This window comes from Moschus berezovskii, chromosome X (assembly GCF_049115385.1).
Source record: "Moschus berezovskii isolate FMDL1 chromosome X, NW_MosBer_1.0, whole genome shotgun sequence".
In the NCBI taxonomy this organism is placed as follows: domain Eukaryota; kingdom Metazoa; phylum Chordata; class Mammalia; order Artiodactyla; family Moschidae; genus Moschus; species Moschus berezovskii.
This window is the reverse complement of record NC_142488.1, coordinates 91498331-91519396: the sequence shown is the minus strand read 5'-3', so window position 1 is coordinate 91519396 and position 21066 is coordinate 91498331. Positions and strand designations below refer to the sequence as shown.

The 21066-nt window shown below is 40.6% G+C and overlaps 1 protein-coding gene across 1 annotated transcript in view; it reads right to left on the bottom strand.

Moving 5' to 3' along the window:
• The window catches only part of TRMT2B (tRNA methyltransferase 2B), a 58458-nt gene that overhangs the window by 19751 nt on the left and 17641 nt on the right, over nt 1-21066 (bottom strand). The window contains 6 exon segments of the mRNA XM_088834286.1: nt 1275-1374; nt 1605-1724; nt 3298-3399; nt 3564-3777; nt 4041-4139; nt 5756-5896. Of these exon segments, the coding sequence (XP_088690412.1) occupies nt 1275-1374; nt 1605-1724; nt 3298-3399; nt 3564-3777; nt 4041-4139; nt 5756-5896 (776 nt within the window).

Here is a 21066-nt window from a genome sequence, read left to right as displayed (position 1 = left end):
CTGATTAGGTTTACTTATCTATTTCACTTTCTTCTTCCAATAATACCTCTGGCTTATAGGTTTTTTGTTTTATAGTTCATTAATTTCTGGAATTTTAAAATGTTATTCATTTCTTCCTTCAGTTATTTTTAGCGTCACTGTTCTTCTAGCTCACTAACTTGAAAGCTCAATTTATTTCCTTTTAATTAGCACTTTCATCTAGGTATATCATCTCTAATTTATCTGTCTGCCTATTTATGCCACACCATACAGCTTGTGAGATCTTAGTTCCCCAACCAGGGACTGAAGCCAGGCCCTTAACAGTGAGAGCACAGAGTCCTAATCACTGGACCGCAAAGGAATTCCCTCATAGTAGGTAGGCATACTTTATGCTTACCTATATTGTTTGAATATTACAAAGAAATTATGTTACTTATGTAAAAAGAGAGATGGAGAGAGATTACAAAAGAACATTTCAAAGATCAAAAGAATTGACCAAGGTCAGAACTGGGAACAAAGCAGGAGGCGTTCACTGTGGGTGAAAACTGTAAAAGGATGCCCCAAACTCAGTAATCAAGACAAATGATACCTTCCTGCAATAATCTGGAAAATCAAATTGTAAAACTATGACCTGCAGACTGGATGCCTGCTTTTATAAATAAAGTTTTATTGGAAGTAGGGCCAGGACTAGAGTAAGATGAGTGAGGCATGGTTTAGCAAGTAGAGGAATGAATCTCACTTAGTAAAAAATCTTAGTATTTTGTTCACAGATATTTTGGACTAATTTTAATATTTTAGAATATTGCATTAAAAATGTTCTTGAGGATTTCCCTGGTGGTCCAGTGGTTAAGAATCTGTCTGCCAATAAGAGGGACAACAGTTTGATCCCTTGTCCGGGAAGATTCCACATGCGTCGAGGCAGCTGGGCCTGTGCGCCACAATTGCTGAGCCCTCATACCTAGAGCCCATGCTCTGTGTTAACAGAAGGCCCCTGTGCAGCAACAAAGACCCAGTGCAGCCAAAAATAAATAAATACATAAATAATTTTTAAATGTGTCTTGATTACTTTTTTTAAGAGGATTTGAGGTATCCTCTTAAATTTTATACCCAATGTAGGTTGCTTTACTTGCCTCATCCAAGATCTGGCCCCATAACTAATGCTTGATGATAGTATAATGACTTTTTTATTCTTTTTTCACTTCTCTATGCTTTCCAAATTCTGAACAATAAACATAACAATAAGGATTACTTTGATCATCAGGAAAAGATAATCTGAAAATGAAGTCAAGACTCACTCAATGATGTTCCTTGTGGTTTCACCATAAGGCTTGCAGGAAACAAAAACTAAAGTGTGGATGGCCCCGCAGTTGCGATTGGTTTGAACCACCTGGTAGTCTGAAGGAGGAAACATGTTGCTATTAATATAATTAAACCATCATGGTCCAGGTTATCACAAACTCCCAACTGGTAAGCACACAGGACTGGTTAGGAATAAAGAGGAGAAGCAGGTTCAGAGCCAGCCACTGAGAGCAGCCTTACCAAGGTGTAGAAATGAGGAACCAAAGCTGGTGGACATCATGGAAATGCCTAACTTGCTCTGTAGCAGGAAAGCTAGTCATCCTTACACAGTCCCGCCCCGGCTGGGTGCAACACAGCAACAATTAACTGCCCATCTTCCTTTGACTTTAGTAGCTGTGGCAAAATCTTCTCTGCTTGACCAGGGTGGAATTCACAGTTGGTGATGCCTGCAAGGGCTTCCCTGGTGGCTCAGAGGTTAAAGCATCTGCCTCCAATGCGGGAGACCCGGGTTCGATCCCTGGGTCGGGAAGATCCCCTGGAGAAGGAAACGTTAACCCACTCCAGTATTCTTGCCTGGAGAATCCCGTGGACGGAGAAGCCTGGTAGGCTACAGTCCACCGGGTCGCAAAGAGTCGGACACAACTGTGCGACGGAACGGAACGGATGCTTGCAAAAGAGAGGCCCACGTGCCATAACCAGGGCTTGGTAACAACCTAGAGGGGTGGGACAGGGAGGGAGGTGAGAGGGATTTAAAGTGGGAGGGGACATGGGCAAACCTATGGCTGATTCATGCTGATGTTTGGTAGAAACCAACACAATACTGTAAGGCAATTATCCTTCAAATAAAAATAAATAAATGAAAAGTAGGAACAAGCCCAGCAGTTGGGGATGGGGAGCTTCAGCTTTATGGAAACGTGCAGAAGCCAGGGATCTTCCCTTTGGATCTAGCATATTTCTGCCTAACAATGAAAGAAATGCTTCGGATCTGCTTCATTTTTTCCAATGCACTTCCCTTGCAGTATCTCAGTGAGACTTTCACCCTGAGAGACTAGATGTATTATTTTACAACTCAGCAACTCACACAGTACTTAAGGACCTATACCAAGAAGAGAACCTTGACTATAAGGCAAGTGCTCCTTCTGCTATATTGGAGGCTTTCACACAGAGCCTCAGGAACTGTCTGGAGATGAGGTAGAGGGGGAGAGAAAATCTTTTTTCTATGTTGCATTTGGCAGAAGATTTTGTTCAAAGAAAAGATCCTATGGCTAAAAATAGTTTGAAACCAACTATATTATGTTATGATGCCTCATAAGTCTAATGTCAAGAAGGCTCTTTTATATTAAAGCTTTGCCAAGTTCCCTTTCTATCAGCTAGGCTTATTCCTTTCTTTAGGCTTTTTCTGGATAGAAAAAAAGAAAGATTCAGGAGGGATAAATTAGGAGTTTGGGGTAAATTCAGGAGGGATAAATTAACAGATACATACTACTATATATAAAATAGGTAACCAACAAGGACCTATTGTTTAGGACAGGGAACTATACTCAATATTTCGTAATAACTTATAAGGGAAAATAATCTGAAAAAGAATATATATATATGTATATATATATGAATCATTTTGCTGTACACCTGAAACTAACACAACACTATAAATCAACTATTAGAGAAGGAAATGGCAACCCACTCCAGTATCCTTGCCTGGAGAATTCCAAGAACAGAGGAGCCTGGCAGGCTGCAGCCCATGGGGTCGCAAAGAGTCAAACACGACTAAGTGACATTCACTCACTTCACATAAATCAACTATACTTCAATTTTTTTTAAAAAAAGGGGGAAATGAAGATTAGTTATTGCGGCCTCTTTTGGAAAACCATCAGGATCCAACTCTGACCACTCCAGAATACTTTCCCTTCCTCCTCACAGTCATGGATACAGTGCACACTCTTTCCCACACAACCTTTCCCATGGCAGAAGAACAACAACAACAACTCTTAATTTCTCCCCAGAAGGTAAGCAGTGTACCGTTGAAGGCTTCTGTCCACCTGGCATCCTCTACCGCCTGCTCCACCAACTCAATTCCAAGGATCTAGGAGGTATACTGGGCCAGAGAGAGGCTGATCACACCTGAAGAAGTAGGAGACAAAAAGAGGAGGGTATTTTAGGTTATGAGACCAGTGAGGTTATGCCTATACCACTACAACCTCCCAGTCTGCAAGGGCCCTGGGTGCAGGGTGGATGGTGTTAGGGAGATAAGCTGCATGAAGATTCTGCCCTGAGCTGCCACTTGCCAGTTCCTCAGATGTCAAGGAGGATGGTGTTAGAGTTCACTCCACTCAGCTCGCCCACAGTCCAATACAGCATCTCTGCACCAGTAGTGTTGACCTGGAAAAAGGCATCTGGAGACATGCAGATCTTCAAGCCTAGGAGATCTTCAAAGATGTGGGGGTCCCCAAAGAGGAGCTGGTAGGGGGACTGCTGATGGCTGCAATGGGTCATTGTGCTACAAAAGAATAAAAGAAGACAGCCCTTTGGAATGGCAGGCCAACCTATCTCTGTGGCTGGCTGGAGAAGGAGCCCCCAGCAGCTCAGCTAGGGGACAAAGCCTCCATGGCATGGCCCTGAGAGCTCTGCTGGTGTTCTACTCTCAGGGGATGGAGGTACATGCAGTCACTCAGCCATCAGCAACTCTGCCTCACTAATCCACAACCCAGGATACAGCAAGCCATCAGCCTCCGGCTTGCTATGGGGCTGTCCCAGGTTTAGCTTTCCTGGAAGTAAAGTGATGTTAAGTCACAGACTGCTCCTGGCCCTTTGGTGAAAAACTCCTTTACAGCTTCCTTCTGAACATAGAGCTCCTCCTGAACAGAGAGCTCCTCATGTCCAGAGCACAAAATCAGGAGTCAAGCAAAAACTCATCTCTGATAATTTTCTCTCCAAGCTCTATGGTAATCAGTCCTGCAGCAGTCAGACAAGAAGGTACATTTCTCAAATCCTATTATAAATAACACTTAACATAAAGCAATGTTCTGTACAACCAAAAAAATGTTATTCTCACATTTCAGCAGAAGCATAGATTTGCTTATTGGGTTTTGACAAATGCCAAAGTGCCAAAGACATGGCACTTTCTCTGCTTTGAGCATCTTTAATAATTCTCTAAAGAAACTGAGACACTTATTGTAACCAAGAAGCTAAACTAAGCTTTTGTTCCATCACAAGTAAAAAATGACCTTTCAGTTCACTTCATACTTCTCTGTTTAAAATATCCCACGCACCCATACAAATGCCACCTCAGAAGACATGCGCCCTAGGAGAAAGTAAAGAAAGGGCATGGAAGAGAATGACCATAGTAACTAAATCCTTTCTTCAAGTCCAAAATGTTTTAAAATTCTTGTTATCACTACAGAGAGCCGTATCCATTAGCTTGACACAAGGACATATGACAATAAATAATGTTGGAGCTATAGAGTTAAAAGGCCAGGAATCAATGATGTAGGTTCAAGTCTTAGCCTTGCTATTCTGTTGTTGTTGTTAGTCTCTTAAGTCATGTCTGACTCTTTGCAACCCCATGGGCTGCAGCATGACAGTCTTCCCTGTTCCTCATCATCTCCCAGAGCTTGCTCTAACTCATGTCCATTGATCCGATGATGCTATCCAACCATCTCATCCTCTGTCACCCCCTTTTCCTCCTGCCCTCAATCTTTCCCAGTATCAAGGTCTTTTCCAATGAGTCGGCTCTTGGCATTTATGTACTGGTCCTTTAACCTGGGGTACTGCTATGCCGCCCTCTCCTTCTCTAGTCTACTTCACAAATTACTTGAGATGATCACATAAGAATATTTTAATGTTAGAATGTTTGAAAGTTCTAAGTGTATTACAAATGTAAAAGTATTATGTAGATTATGAAATTCTGACCATATTCTGAAAAAAAAAGTCAAAGTATTAGTCTCTCAGTCACGTCTGACTCTGCAACCCCATGGGCTGTAGCCCTCCAGGATCCTCTGTCCATGGAATTCTCCAGGAAAGAATATTGGAGGGCGTTGCCATTTCCTTCTCCAGGGGATCTTCTAGACTTAGGGATCAAATTCAGGTCTCCTGCATTGCAGGTGGATTCTTTTCCATCTGAACCACTGGAGAAGCTCTATATTCTGGTCTCAATTAAATTGGCTTTTTGAATTTGGTAGAGCACCTAATAACCTCCGTGGGCAAAGTTGTTGTGAAAAACCTTAGGAGTCATTCCGTGATAACTAACTTGGTAACGGAGCCTGTCCCTTTGATTTCATTATGCCAGCAACATGGTTAAGAGAATCCTGGCCATCTCCTCCTCATCATCATCCCTAACCCTTCTTTCTAACGCATACAAACATTCCATGGATGCTTTGTATCTGCTATTCACCCTGAAACCTCTCAACACCAACTACAGCATACTGATAGAAAGGATTACTATAGAAGCTGCCCCTTATCATTCCTTGAGACTCTGCATTAATTCCTGGGGATGAAAAATGATGATGGCCATTGTGTGCCCTTGGCTATTGGTGCAGACTATGAGCTTACGCCAGTACCCACCTTCATGAAACAGAAGGCAGGGCTCCAATGGGGACTGTCAAAGGAATACTCCATAGTACTGGAAGAAAACAGTATTATTACACAGGCAAAACTAACAAAGTTTGACAGCGGGTTACTCATGCTGAGTGGAGAGAGGGAGGAAGATGGCGGAGGAATAGGACGGGGAAACCACTTTCTCCCCCACAAATTCATCAAAAGAACATTTGAACGCTGAGTAAATACCACAAAACAATTTCTGAATGCCAGCAGGTGCCATTATGATGGCACCCAGAAAAGCAGCCCATTGTCTTTGAAAGGAGCATGACTGAACACCGCCCCCTAGTGTCAGGGCTGAAATTAGACACTGAAGAGACCAGCAAACAGAAGAAGCTAAAACAGAGAAAACCACCTTGGAAGTGACAGATGGAGAAGTCGTGAGGTTACTGCAAAAATAAGACTGAAAACCAGAGGCAGGAGGCTTAAGTTCAAATCCTGGGAACACCAGAGAATTCCTGACTCCAGGGAACATTAATCGATAGGAGCTCATCAAACGCCTCCATACCTACACTGAAACCAAGCACCACCCAAGGGTCAACAAGTTCCAGAGCAAGACAGACCACGCAAATTCTTCAGCAACACAGGAAAATAGCCCTGAGCTTCAACATACAGGCTGCCCAAAGTCACTCCAAACCCACTGACATCTCGTAACTCATTACTGGACACTTCATTGCACTCCAGAGAGAATAAATCCAGCTCCACCTACCACAACACCAACACAAGCTTCCCTAACCAGGGAACCTTGAAAAGCCACCCGTCCAAACCCACCCACAGCGAGGAAACTCCACAATAAAGAGAACTTCACAAACTGCCAGAAGACGGAAAGGCCACCCCAAACATAGCAATACAAGCAAGATGAACAGGCAGAGAAATACCCAGGAGGTAAAGGAACTGGATAAATGACCACCAATCCAAACAAAAGAGGAAGAGATAGGGAACCTACCTGATAAAGAATTCCGAATAATGATAGTGAAAATGATCCAAAATCTTGAAAACAAATTGGGAGTTACAGATAAATAACCTGGAGACAAGGATCGAGAAGATGAAAAAAAGGTTTAACAAAGATCTAGAAGAAATAAAAAAGAGTCAATATACAATGAATAATGCAATAAATGAGATCAAAAACACTCTAGAGGGAACCAACAGTAGGATAACGGAGGCAGAAGATAGGATAAGTGAGTTAGAAAACAGAATGATAGAAATAAACGAAGCAGAGAGGAAAAAAGAAAAATGAATTAAAAGAAATGAGGACAATCTCAGAGACCTCTGGGACAATGTTAAATGCCCCAACATTCGAATCACAGGAGTCCAAGAAGAAGAAGACAAAAAGAAAGACCATGAGAAAATACTTCAGGAGATAATAATTGAAAACTTCCCTAAAATGGGGAAGGAAATAATCATTCAAGTCCAAGAATCCCAGAGAGTCCCAAACAGGATAAACCCAAGGCGAAATACCCCAAGACACTTATTAATCAAATTAACAAAGATCAAACACAAAGAACAAATATTAAAAGCAGCAAGGGAAAAACAACAAACAACACACAAGGGGATCCCCATAAGGATAACAGCTGATCTTTCAATAGAAACTCTTCAGGCCAGGAGGGAATGGCAGGGCATACTTAAAGTGTTGAAAGAAAATAACCTACAGCCCAGATTACTGTACCCAGCAAGGATCTCATTCAAATATGGAGAAATCAAAAGCTTTACAGACAAGCAAAAGCTGAGAGAATTCAGCATCACCAAACCAGCTCTCCAACAAATGCTAAAGGACCTTCTCTAGACAGGAAACACAGAAAGAGTGTATAAACTTGAACCCAAAACAATAAAGTAAATGGCAACGGGATCATACTTATCAGTAATTACCTTAAACATAAATGGGTTGAATGTCCCAACCCAAAGACAAAGGCTGGCTGAATGGATACAAAAACAAGACCCCTATATATACTGTCTACAAGAGACCCACCTCAAAACAAGGGACACATACAGACTGAAAGTGAAGGGCTGGAAAAAGATATTCCACGCAGAGACCAAAAGAAAGCAGGAGTAGCAATACTCAGATAAAATAGACTTTATTTTTTTTTTATAAAATAGACTTTAAAACAAAGCCTGTGAAAAGAGACAAAGAAGGACACTACATAATGATCAAAGGATCAATCCAAGATGAAGATATAACGATTATAAATATATATGCACCCAAAATAGGAGCACCGAAATATCTAAGACAAATGCTAACAAGTATGAAAGGGGAAATTAACAAGAACACAATAATAGTGGGAGACTTTAATACCCCACTCACACCTATGGATAGATCAACTAAACAGAAAATTAACAAGGAAATACAAACGTTAAATGATACAACGGACCAGTTAGACCTAATTGATGTCTATAGGACATTTCACCACAAAACAATGAATTTCATCTTTTTCTCAAGAGCACACGGAACCTTCTCCAGGATAGATCACATCCTGGGCCATAAATCTAGCCTTGGTAAATTCAGAAAAACTGAAATCATTCCAAGCATCTTTTCTGACCACAATGCAGTAAGATTAAATCTCAATTACAGGAGAAAAACTATTAAAAATGCCAACATGTGGAGGCTGAACAACACGCTGCTGAATAACCAACAAATCATAGAAGAAATAAAAATATGCATAGAAACTAATGAAAATGAAAACACAACAACCCAAAACCTGTGGGACACTGTAAAAGCAGTGCTAAGGGGAAGGTTCATAGCAATACAGGCATACCTCAAGAAACAAGAAAAATGTCAACTAAATAACCTAACTCTACACCTAAAGAAACTGGAAAAGGAAGAAATTAAAACCCCAGGGTTAGTAGAAGGAAAGAAATCTTGAAAATTAGGGCAGAGATAAATGCAAAAGAAACAAAAGAGACCATAGCAAAAATCAACAAAGCCAAAAGCTGGTTCTTTGAGAGGGTAAATAAAATTGACAAACCACTAGCCAGACTCATCAAGAAACAAAGGGAGAAAAATCAAATCAATAAAATTAGAAATGAAAATGGAGAGATCACAACAGACAACACAGAAATACAAAGGCTCATAAGAGACTACTATCAGCAATTATATGCCAATAAAATGGACAACTTGGAAGAAATGGACAAATTCTTAGAAAAGGACAACTTCCCAAAACTGAACCAGAAAGAAATAGAAAATCTTAACAGACCCATCACAAGCACGGAAATTGAAACTGTAATCAGAAACTTTCCAGCAAACAAAAGCCCAGGTCCAGACGGCTTCACATCTGAATTCTACCAAAAATTTAGAGAAGAGCTAACACCTATTCTACTCAGACTCTTCCAGAAAATTTGCAGAGGAAGGTAAACTTCCAAACTCATTCTATAAGGCCACCATCACCCTAAGACCAAAACCTGACAAAGATGCCACAAAAAAAGAGAACTACAGGCAAATATCACTAATGAACATAGATGCAAAAATCCTTAACAAAATTCTAGCAATCAGAATCCAACAACACATTAAAAAGATCATACATCATGACCAAGTAGAGTTTATCCCAGTGATGCAAGGATTCTTCAATATCCGCAAATCAATCAATGTAATACACCACATTAACAAAATGAAAAATAAAAACCATACGATTATCTCAATAGATGCAGAGAAAGCCTTTGACAAAATTCAACCTCCATTTATAATAAAAACCCTCCAGAAGACGGGAATAGAAGGAACATTCCTCAACATAATAAAAGCTATATATGACAAAACCACAGTAAACATTATCCTCAATGGTGAAAAATTGAAAGTGTTTCCCCTAAAGTCAGGAACAAGATAAGGGTGCCCACTCTCACCACTACTATTCAACACAGTTTTGGAAGTTTTGGCCACAGCAATCAGAGCAAAAAAAGACATAAAAGGAATCCAAATTGGAAAAGAAGAAATAAAACTCTCAGTTTGCAGATGACATGATCCTCTCCACAGAAAACTACTCTACCAGAAAATTACTAATCAAAGAACATAGTAAAGTTGCAGGATATAAAATCAACACACAGAAATCCCTTGCATTCCTATATACTAGTAATGAGAAAATAGAAAGAGAAATTAAGGAAACTATTCCATTCACCATTGCAACAAAAAGAATAAAATACTTAGGAATATATCTACCTAAAGAAACAAAAGACCTATATATAGAAAACTATAAAACACTGGTGAAAGAAATCAGATAGGACACTAATAGATGGAGAAATATACTGTGTTTGTGGATTAGAAGAATAAATATTGTGAAAATGAGTATACTACCCAAAGTAATTTATAGATTCAATGCAATCCCTATCAAGCTACCAATGGTACTTTTCACAGAGCTAGAACAAATAATTTCACAATTTGTATGGAAATACAAAAAACCTTGAATAGCCAAAGCAATCTTGAGAAAGAAGAATGGAACTAGGGGAATCAACTTGACGGGCTTCAGAAGGCTCTACTACAAAGCCACAGTCATCAAGACAGTATGGTACTGGCATAAAGACAGAAATATAGATCAATGGAACAAAATAGAAAGCCCAGAGATAAATCCATGCACCTATGGACACCTTATCTTTGACAAAGGAGGAAAGAATATTCAATGGAGAAAAGACAATCTCTTTAACAAGTGGTGCTGGGAAAATTGGTCAACCACTTGTAAAAGAATGAAACTAGAACACTCCCTAACACCAAACACAAAAAGAAACTCAAAATGGATTAAAGATCTAAACGTAAGACCAGAAACTATAAAACTCCTAGAGGAGAACATAGGCAAAACACTCTCCAACATAAATCACAGCAGGATCCTCCATGACCCACCTCCCAGAATATAGGAAATAAAAGCAAAAATAAACAAATGGGACCTAATTAAAATTAAAAGCTTCTGCACAGCAAAGGAATCTCTAAGCAAGGTGAAAAGACAGCCTTCAGAATGGCAGAAAATAATAGCAAATGAAGCAACTGATAAAGGATTAATCTCAAAAATATACAAGCAACTCCTGCAGCTCAATTCCAGAAAAATAAACAACCCAATCAAAAAATGGCCTGAAGAACTACACAGACATTTCTCCAAAGAAGACATACAGATGGCTAACAAACACATGAAAATATGCTCGGCATCACTCATTATCAGAGAAATGCAAATCAAAACCACAATATCATCTCACATCAGTCAGAATGCTGCTATAAAAAAGTCTACAAGCAATAAATGCTGAAGAGGGTGTGGAGGAAAGGGAACCCTCTTACACTGTTGGTGGGAATGCAGACTAGTACAGCCACTATGGAGAACAGTGTGGAGATTGCTTAGAAAACTGGAAATAGAATTGCCATACGACCCAGCAATCCCACTGCTGGGCATACACACTGAGGAAACCAGAATCGAAAGAGACACATGTACTCCAATGTTCATTGCAGCACTGTTTATAATAGCCAGGACATGGAAGCAACCTAGATGTCCATCTGCAGACGAATGGATAAGAAAGCCGTGGTACATATACACAATGGAATATTACTCAGCAATTAAAAAGAATACTTTCGAATCAGTTCTAATGAGGTGGATGAAACTGGAGCCTATTATACAGAGTGAAGTAAGCCAGAAACAAAAACACCAATACAGTATACTAACGCATATATATGGAATTTAGAAAGATGGTAACGATAACCCTGTATACAAGACAGCAAAAGAGACATAGGTGTATAGAGCAGTCTTTTGGACTCTGTGGGAGAGGGCGAGGGTAGGATGATTTGGGAGAATGGCATTGAAACATATTATTATCATATGTGAAATGAATCACCAGTCCAGGCTCGATGCATGATACGGGGTGCTCGGGGCTGGAGCACTGGGATGACCCAGAGGGATGGGATGGGGAGGGAGGTGGGAAGGGGGTTCAAGATGGGGAACACATGTACACCTGTGGCGGATTCATGTCAGTGTATGGCAAAACCAATACGATATTGTAAAGTAATTCAGTTCAGTTCAGTTCAGTCGCTCAGTCATGTCCGACTCTTAGCGACCCCATGAACCACAACACGAAAGGCCTCCCTGTCCATCACCAACTCCCGGAGTTCACTCAAACTCATGTCCATCGAGTCGGTGATGCCATCCAGCCATCTCATTCTCTGTCTTCCCCTTCTCCTCCCGCCCCCAACCTTTCCCAGCATCAGAGTCTTTTCCAGTGAGTCAACTCGTCGCATGAGGTGGCCAAAGTATTGCAGTTTCAGCTTTAGCATAAGTCCTTCCAATGAACACCCAGGATTGATCTCCTCCAGAATGGACTGGTTGGATCTCCTTGCAGTCCAAGGGACTCTCAAGAGTCTTCTCCAGCACCACAGTTCAAAAGCATCAATTCTTCAGCGATCAGCTTTCTTCACAGTCCAACTCTCACATCTATACATGACCATGGGAAAAACCATAGCCTTGACTAGATGGACCTTGGTTGGCAAAGTAATGTCTCTGCTTTTTAATAAGCTATCTAGTCTAGTCATAACTTTCCTTCCAAGGAGTAAGCGTCTTTTAATTTCATGGCTGCAATCAGCATCTGCAGTGATTCTGGAGCCCAAAAAAATAAAGTAATTAGCCTCCAATTAAAATAAATAAATTAAAAATAGTTCATCTACTCATGATGAGTGACTGTTATGGGCTAAAATACATCCCTTCCCTTTAATTCAAATGTTGAACCCTCAGTACCTCAGAATGTGACTAGTTTGAAGATGAGATCTTTAAAGAGGTGATTAAGTTAAAATGAGGCAATTAGGGTGTCTGAACCCTGGTGGTTTCAGTTGGCAAGGCTGCCACCCGAGTGGGCCCACCACACCAGTGGGCCTGCAGGACAGTATTAACCCAAAGAGGATTATTCTTGAGCCTTAAAATCAAATGGAATTTTCCTGCTAGGTTTCAAATTTGCATGGGACCTGTGACCCCTTTCTTGTTTCCAATTTGTTCCTTTTGGAATGGGAATGACTATCCTCTGCTTCCCATACTTGGGAAGCAGTTAACTTGCTCCGTTTCACAGGTTCACAGCTAAAGAGGAATTCTGTCTTAGGATGAATTATGTGTGTGCATGCTCACTTAGTCATGTCCAACTCTTTGCAACCACATGAACTGCAGCCTGCGAGGCTCCTCTGTCCATGGAATTTTCCAGGCAAGAAGACTGGACAGGGTTACTATTTCTTACTCCAGGGCATCTTCCCGACCCAGGGATCAAATCCCCATCTCCTGCATTGCAGGCAGATTCTTTACCACTATGCCAGCTGGGAAGCCCAATGTGAGTGAGGGCTTCCTGGGCTGCACATGCATGCTCAATTGCTCAGTTGTGTCTGACTCTTTGCAACCCCATGGACTATAGCCTGCCAGGCTCCTCTGTCCAGCCACCTGGGAAGCCCAGGATGACTTATACCTTGATTGGTATCTCTCATCCATACTTCATTTAGATAAGATTTAGGACTTAAGAACTGATGCTGGAATGGGTTAAGAATTTTGAGCTGCTGGGATGGGCATGATTGTATTTGCATATGAGAAGAACATGAATTTTGAGGGTCCAGAGGATAGAGTATTATGAGCTAAACTATATCTCCCTAGGATTCACACATTGAAGTCTTAACCCCGAGTACATCAGAATGTGATTATGTTTGGAAATAGGGCCTTTAAAGACGTGATTAAGTTAAAATGAGGCAATTAGGGTGGGCCCTAATCCAATCTGACTGTTATCTCCATATGAAAAGGAAACTTGGATACACAGAGACATTGGGGATGCACATGTGCATAGAGGAAAGACCATATGAGAACATAGCAGAAAGGCAGCCATCTGAAAGCCAAGGAAAGAGGCCTCCAAAGAAACCAAACCTGCTGACACGTTGATCGTGGGACTTCCAGCCTCCAGAACTGTGAGAAAACAAGTTCATGTTGTTTAAGCCACCCAGTCTGTGCAGTATTTTGTTATGGCGCCCCTAGCAAACTAATACAGTGATATAAGAAATATGATTCCTGCCTATGACCTTACAGAGGGATCCTACCCATTGTAGCTCAAACAGTATGCTCCATGAAAACACAGAATTGTACCCTGAGTCTAGCATACAACAGGTGCTCAATAATTATTATTGAGAGAAGGTATGAAAGAACAGTAAAGGTATTTGTATGTAGAATCTCAGTTTATTGTATGCATAATGTGGCATACAATAATCTTCCATTTCTGTGAATTCCTCCTGGCAGCAATTCCTAATATACTACTGCTGCTGCGTCGCTTCAGTCGTGTCCGACTCTGTGCGATCCCATAGACAGCAGCCCACCAGGCTCCACCGTTCCTGGGATTCTCCAGGCAAGAACACTGGAGTGGATTGCCATTTCCTTCTCCAATGCATGAAAGTGAAAAGTGAAAGTGAAGTCGCTCAGCCATGTCCAACTCTTCGAGACCCCATGGACTGCAGCCTAACAGGCTCCTCCGTCCATGAGATTTTCCAGGCAAGAGTACTAAGCTGCTATAATTCCATTTTTATTATAACCTCCTAATGTAAGCCCATTGTTTCTATATTTCTTCATGTAACCAGGTGCCAACTATACCATAGCTTAGTCAGATCCTTCATCTTGTCCTGGTAAACACAGGTCAAAAGCAATCCTGATTGAGTTGTTGAGATATCAAAAATCCTTAAAGCCAACCTTCAAACAAAAGCCAGTTGCTAGGACAACGGGACACATTATCTGACTTATTAGGTCCTCTTGTTTTCATAATACAAGTGTTTGGGGTCCACCCCATTTTCAAACAAACCCAAAATTGTGCTTGGAAGGAAGAGTTACACCAAAAACCAGTACTGCCTGAAAGGGTAAAAATAAATTAAGGGTGCACTTGCTAAAGCTGAAGCTCCAATACTTTGGCCACCTCATGCGAAGAGTTGACTCACTGGAAAAGACTCTGATGCTGGGAGGGACTGAGGAGAAGGGGACGACAAAGAATGAGATGGCTGGATGGTATCACCGACTCGATGGACGTGAGTTTGAGTGAACTCCGGGAGTTGGTGATGGACAGGGAGGCCTGGCGTGCTGTGATTCATGGGGTTGCAAAGAGTCGGACACGACTGAGTGACTGAACTGAACTGAACTGATCACTTTTGCTATAATTTCATATAAATGCAACATAAGATGCTTAATTATACTGAACATATTTTCCCAAATTTTAAAGTTGGTGATTTAAAGAAAGACTGGTTCAGGGACTTCCCTGGTAGCCTCATGGTTAAGAATTCACCTTCCAATTAAGGGGACATGGGTTCGATCTGTGGTCGGGGAACTAGTGTCCCACATGCCACATAGCAACTAAGCCCAAGCACCATAACTACTGAGCCTGCATGATGCAATGAAGAGCCCATGAATTGCAACTAAGATCCAGTGCAGTCAAAAAATAAATATTTTTTTAAATTGTTAAAAAAAATTAAAAGACTGGTTCAACTGCTCTTTACTTGCTGGTTGAAAATTAATGTTTTCTGGAGGCAAAATTCAAATGTCATTGAGGTCCTAGAAGGATTGGAACTGAAAAACTGAATCTGACCTGGAAGATAATGGGTAAGTAAATATGAAATACAGCTTCTCCACTGTATGAGCCAAGGCGTTGGTTTGTTTAATTACAAAACAGAGGCTGAAACTTCTATTCTTACATGGGAATGCCAAGTTTCATATTACAATATACAGTTGACCCTTAAACAACATGGGTTTGAACTATGTGAGTCCACTTACATGTGGATTTTTTTCAATAAAGAAGTACTACACTATCTGTGGTTATTTTAACCTGGGGTTAGTTGAACTCGAGCTATGGAACCACAGATATGGGAAAACCAAGGATATGGAGGGCTGACTATAAAGTTATAGGTGGATTTTCAACTGCAGAATGTCAGTGCCCGATCCCTGTGTTGTTCAAGGGTCAACTGCATAAATGCACCAAATCAACACACTGTACACCCTAAACTTATGCAATGCTGCATGTCAATTATACCTCAATAAAATAATTTTTTTAAAGAGTGAAAGGGCCTTCTGGTTAAAATAACAGACTATTCCTCTTAAAAATCCCACTAAAATGAAACAGAGGAATAAAAAACATAAACTTATTTAAACTCATTGCTCCACCAATTCTCCCTTCTTTCTCTCCTGCATCATCTTCATCCCTCACTACTGGATCATTCCCATCAATATGCAAGCATGCCTTTCTTACTCTCCTACCTTTAAAAAGAAAAGTAGCCTTCTCGACCCCACTTTCCCCACCAGCCACTGTTCCATCTCTCTGCTCCTCTTTGTATCAAAACTCTCAAAAGAATTGCCTATACTCACTGCCTCCCATTCCTCACTTCCTGTTTACCCACTTGAATCAGGTCCCCACTACTCCACCAAAACAGCTTCTGCTGCAGTCGCCAATGGCCCCTATGGTTAATACACAGTCCTCATCTTGACCCACCAACTTCCAATAGCTCAGAATAAAAGCCAAAGTCCCCACAACGACCTCTAAGGTATTACATGTTCTGGCCCATATTAATCATATTACCTCATCTCCTGTTCCTCCAGAAAGCATGCCACACTCCTACCTTAGGACTTTTGCCATGGCTGTTCTCTTTGCCTAGAATGGTCTTCCCTCAGACCTCCACATGGCGGATACCCTCATTTCCTTTAAGTCTTAATTCCAAAGCTTCCCAAACTTGGCATTATCGTCAATTCCTTGCATTGCAGGATGTTTAACAGCATCCTTGGCCTCTACTAACTAGACAGGTACCAGCAGCACTGCCCAACCACCCCCCAGTGGTGACAGCCAAAAATTTCTCTAACACTGCTAAATGTCTCCTATGAAAAAATAAAAGATGGTAAAGAATCTGCCTGCAACTTGGGAGACCCGGATTTGATCCCTCGGTCAGGAAGTTCCCCTGGAGAAGGAAAGGGCTACCCATTTTAGGCAACTAACACACCCAGTTGAGAACTGCTTTATTCAAGTATCAGTATATATGTCAAGTATTCAGGCTTCTCAATGAAGCCTGCCTTGATCCTATTTAAAATTAAAACCCACATTTCCCCAAAACCTATGAATTATCATCCTCCTTATTCTGCTGTAGGCTTCCCATGGCATTTATCTTAGTCTGTCTGGATTGCTAAAACAAAATCACCATAAACTAAGTGACTTATAAAGAACAAAAATTTCTCAGTTCTGGAGACTGGGAAATCCAAACTCAAGATACTGGCAGATTCAGTGTCTGGTGACAGTTTCTCACTGATGGCTGTCTTTGCACTGTAACCTCACATGGCAGATGGGACAACCTAGTTCTGTGGGGCCTCTTTTATAAGGGCACAATTTCTTTCATGAGAGCTCCACTTTCATGATCTAAGTACCCCCCAAAGGCCCCAACCTCCTAATACTATTACCCTGAGGATTAGGATTTCAACATATAAAATTTGGAGGGACACAAACATTCAGACCACAGCCATACTTATCACTTTCTAATATATTATATAATTTATTATTTTTTAAAATCTGTCTCCCCCTACTAAAATGTAAGTTCCACAAGGGAAGGGATATTTTCTTCATTATTATATCCTAAGCACCCAGAATAGTTCCTGGCACTTGGTACTCAATTGTACTTGTTCAATGAATAAATGAAATAAAGAACAGAGATAATGGGAGAGAAGATAACAAGAGCAAATTAAATAAAGTTTTAAAAGATGTAAAGCAGACTGTAATGGCAACTGACTTAGCAAGATGAAGGAAGTTACATCTGGACTACCTACAAAGGGGGATCTGATGAGATATAAAACTTATCTGCTCCACACAAGCTGGAAAGGCTCAAACTTGAAGTGCAAGGTATTATAGGAGGTGGAATAAGGTATAGAGCTAAAAACAGGATGTAGTTGAAAGTCTGGACATAAAACTGGTAAATAACTTCATCCTACCAAAAACCTCTATCCTTTTATAGCAGGAGATTGGGGATTCTTTTTTCCTCAGGAGAAAATGAACACATAAAAGCTCTGAATTTGGAAATACCAGGCAGCGTGGTGACAGAGCAATGCACACTGGAAAATTCAATATAAATTCTCTCAAGAAACTGAAAAGTCTCAGAATAATGACCTCCCAAGACAGAGACATGGGCCCCCACCCATAAGCACCAGCGGTGAAGCCAAGAAATCAACAAACCCATTCAAGATGAACTGCCAATCAATTTTTAAGGCCTCATTTTTATGGTTTTTTTTAAGGCCTCATTTTTAAATATGAAGTCAGGCAAGTACCAACCAGCTATTTGATTAAAGCCTCCATTGCAAAAGACAGTGCCCAAAACAAACAAGAAAAAATATTCCTAAAGGAAGCAGATAATTCAGTGAACAGGGTAAAAAAGCAAAATATATATATATTTATATATATGTATATATATGAACATGAACTTGGGCAAATTCCAAGAGACAGTTGGGGCAGGGAAGCCTGGCATGCTTCCATGTAGTCACAAACAGTCGGACACAACTTGGCAAATGAACAACAACAAAAATATATATATACATATATTAGTAAAAAAAAGAAGATGCTATACAAAAGAAACAGTGAGAGAACAAGAAAAGCTTTTGAAAATTAAAAGGTAGTAGAAAAAAATCAATAAAAATGTTGGCATTTATGTCAAGAAAATTTCATAAAAAGAACAAAAGGGGAAAGAGATGGCAAATAGAAGAGGAGTGAGTAGCAGACTACAGAATTGATTTGTGAAGTCCAAAGTCTAAATAACAGGCCGTATAGAGAGAACATATAAAATGAGAGAAAGGAGATAATTAAAAAATAATATATCACACCAGTCAGAATGCTCATCATCAAAATATCTACAAATAGTAAATGCTGGATAGAGTGTAGAGAAAAGGAAACCCTCCTACACTGTTGGTAGGAATGTAAATTGGTGCAACCACTATGGAAAACACTATGGAGATTCCCTAAAAGACTAAAAATAGAGTTTCTATATGATTCAGCAACCCTACTCCTGGGCATATATCTGGATAAAACTATAATTTGAAAATATACATGCACCCCAATGTCCATAGCAGCATTATTTACAATAGGCAAAACATGGAAGCAATCTAAATGTTCATCAATAGATGAGTGGATAAAGATATGGCATATACATGTATACAATGTAATGCTACTCAGCCATTAAAAATAGAATGAAATAATGCCATTTGCAGCAACAGGGATAAGCCTAGTTCAGTTCAGTCGCTCAGTCGTGTGCGACTCTTTGCGACACCATGAACTGCAGCACGCCAGGCCACCCTGTCCATCACCAACTCCCAGAGTTCACCCAAACCCATGTCCATTGAGTTGGTGATGCCATCCAACCATCTCATCCTCTGTCATCCCCTTCTTCTCCTGCCCTCAATCTTTCCCAGCATCAGGGGCTTTTCAAGTGAGTCAGCTCTTCACATCAGGTGGCCAAAGTATTGGAATTTCAGCTTCAACATCAGTCCTTCCAATGAATATTCAGGACTGATTTCCTTTAGGATGGACTGGTTGGATCTCCTTGCAGTCCAAGGGACTCTCAGGAGTCTTCTCCAACACCACAGTTCAAAAGCATCAATTCTTCAGCGCTCAGCTTTCTTTACAGTCCAACTCTCACATCCATACATGACCACTGGAAAAACCATGGCCTTAACTAGACGGACCTTAGTTGGCAAAGTGAATGTCTCTGCTGTTTAATACGCTGTCTAGGTTGGTCATAACTTTCCTTCCAAGGAGTAAGCATCTTTTAATTTCATGGCTGCAATCACCATCTGCAGTGATTCTGGAGCCCAGAAAAATAAAGTCAGCCATTGTTTCCAGTGTTTCCCCATCTATTTGCCATGAAGTGATGGGACCAGATGCCATGATCTTTGTTTTCTGAATGTTGAGCTTTAAGCCAACTTTTTCACTCTCGTCTTTCACTGTTATCAAGAGGCTCTTTAGTTCTTCTTCACTTTCTGCCATAAGGGTGGTGTCATCTACATATCTGAGGTTATTGATATTTCTCCCAGCAATCTTGATTCCAGCTTGTGCTTCTTCCAGCCCAGCATTCCTCATGATGTACTCTGCATAGAAGTTAAATAAGCAGGGTGACAATATACAGCCTTGACGCACTCCTTTTCCTATTTGGAACCAGTCTGTTGTTCCACATCCAGTTCTCACTGTTGCTTCCTGACCTGCATACAGATTTCTCAAGAGACAGGTCAGGTGGTCTGGTATTCCCATCTCTTTCAGAATTTCCTACAGTTTATTGTGATCCACACTGTCAAAGGCTTTGGCATAGTCGATAAAGCAGAAATAGATGTTTTTCTGGAACCCTCACGCTTTTTTGATGATCCATCGGATGTCGGCAATTTGAACTCTGGTTCCTCTGCCTTTTCTACATCCAGCTTGAACATCTGGAAGTTCACAGTTCACGGATTGCCGAAGCCTGGCTTAGAGAATTTTAAGCATCACTTTACTAGCGTGTGAGATGAGTGCAATTGTGCAGTAGTTTGAGCATTCTTTGGCATTGCCTTTCTTTGGGATTGGAATGAAAACTGACCTTTTCCAGTCCTGTGGCCACTGCTGAGTTTTCCCAATTTGCTGGCATATTGAGTGCAGCACTTTCACAGCATCATCTTTCAGGATTTGAATTAGCTCAACTGGAATTCCATCACCTCCACTAGCTTTGTTCGTAGTGATGCTTCCTAAGGCCCATTTGACTTCACATTCCAGAATAAGTCTAGAGATTACCATATTAAGTCAGACAGAAAAATGATATATGTCATACGCTATCACTTATGTGCAGAATCTCAAAAAATGATACAAACTAACTTATTTACAAAATAGAAAGACTCACAGATATAAAAACAAACTTATCTAAGGGGAAGGGTTGGGGGAGGGATAGATTAGGAGTTTGGAATTAACATATACACACTACTATATATAAAATAGATAAGCAACAAGGATTTGCTATATAGTACAGGGAACTATATTCAACATCTTATAATAATCTATAAAGGAAAGAATATGATAAAGAATATATATGTATAACTGAATCAGTTTGCTGTATACCTGAAACTAACACAACATGGTAAATCAACTATACTTCAAAAATAAAATTAAAATAGGGAATTCCCTGGCAGTCCAGTGGTTAGGACTTGGCGGTTTCACCGCAGAGGCCAGGGTTCAGTCCCTGGTCAGGGAATTAAGATCTGATGAGTTGAGTGG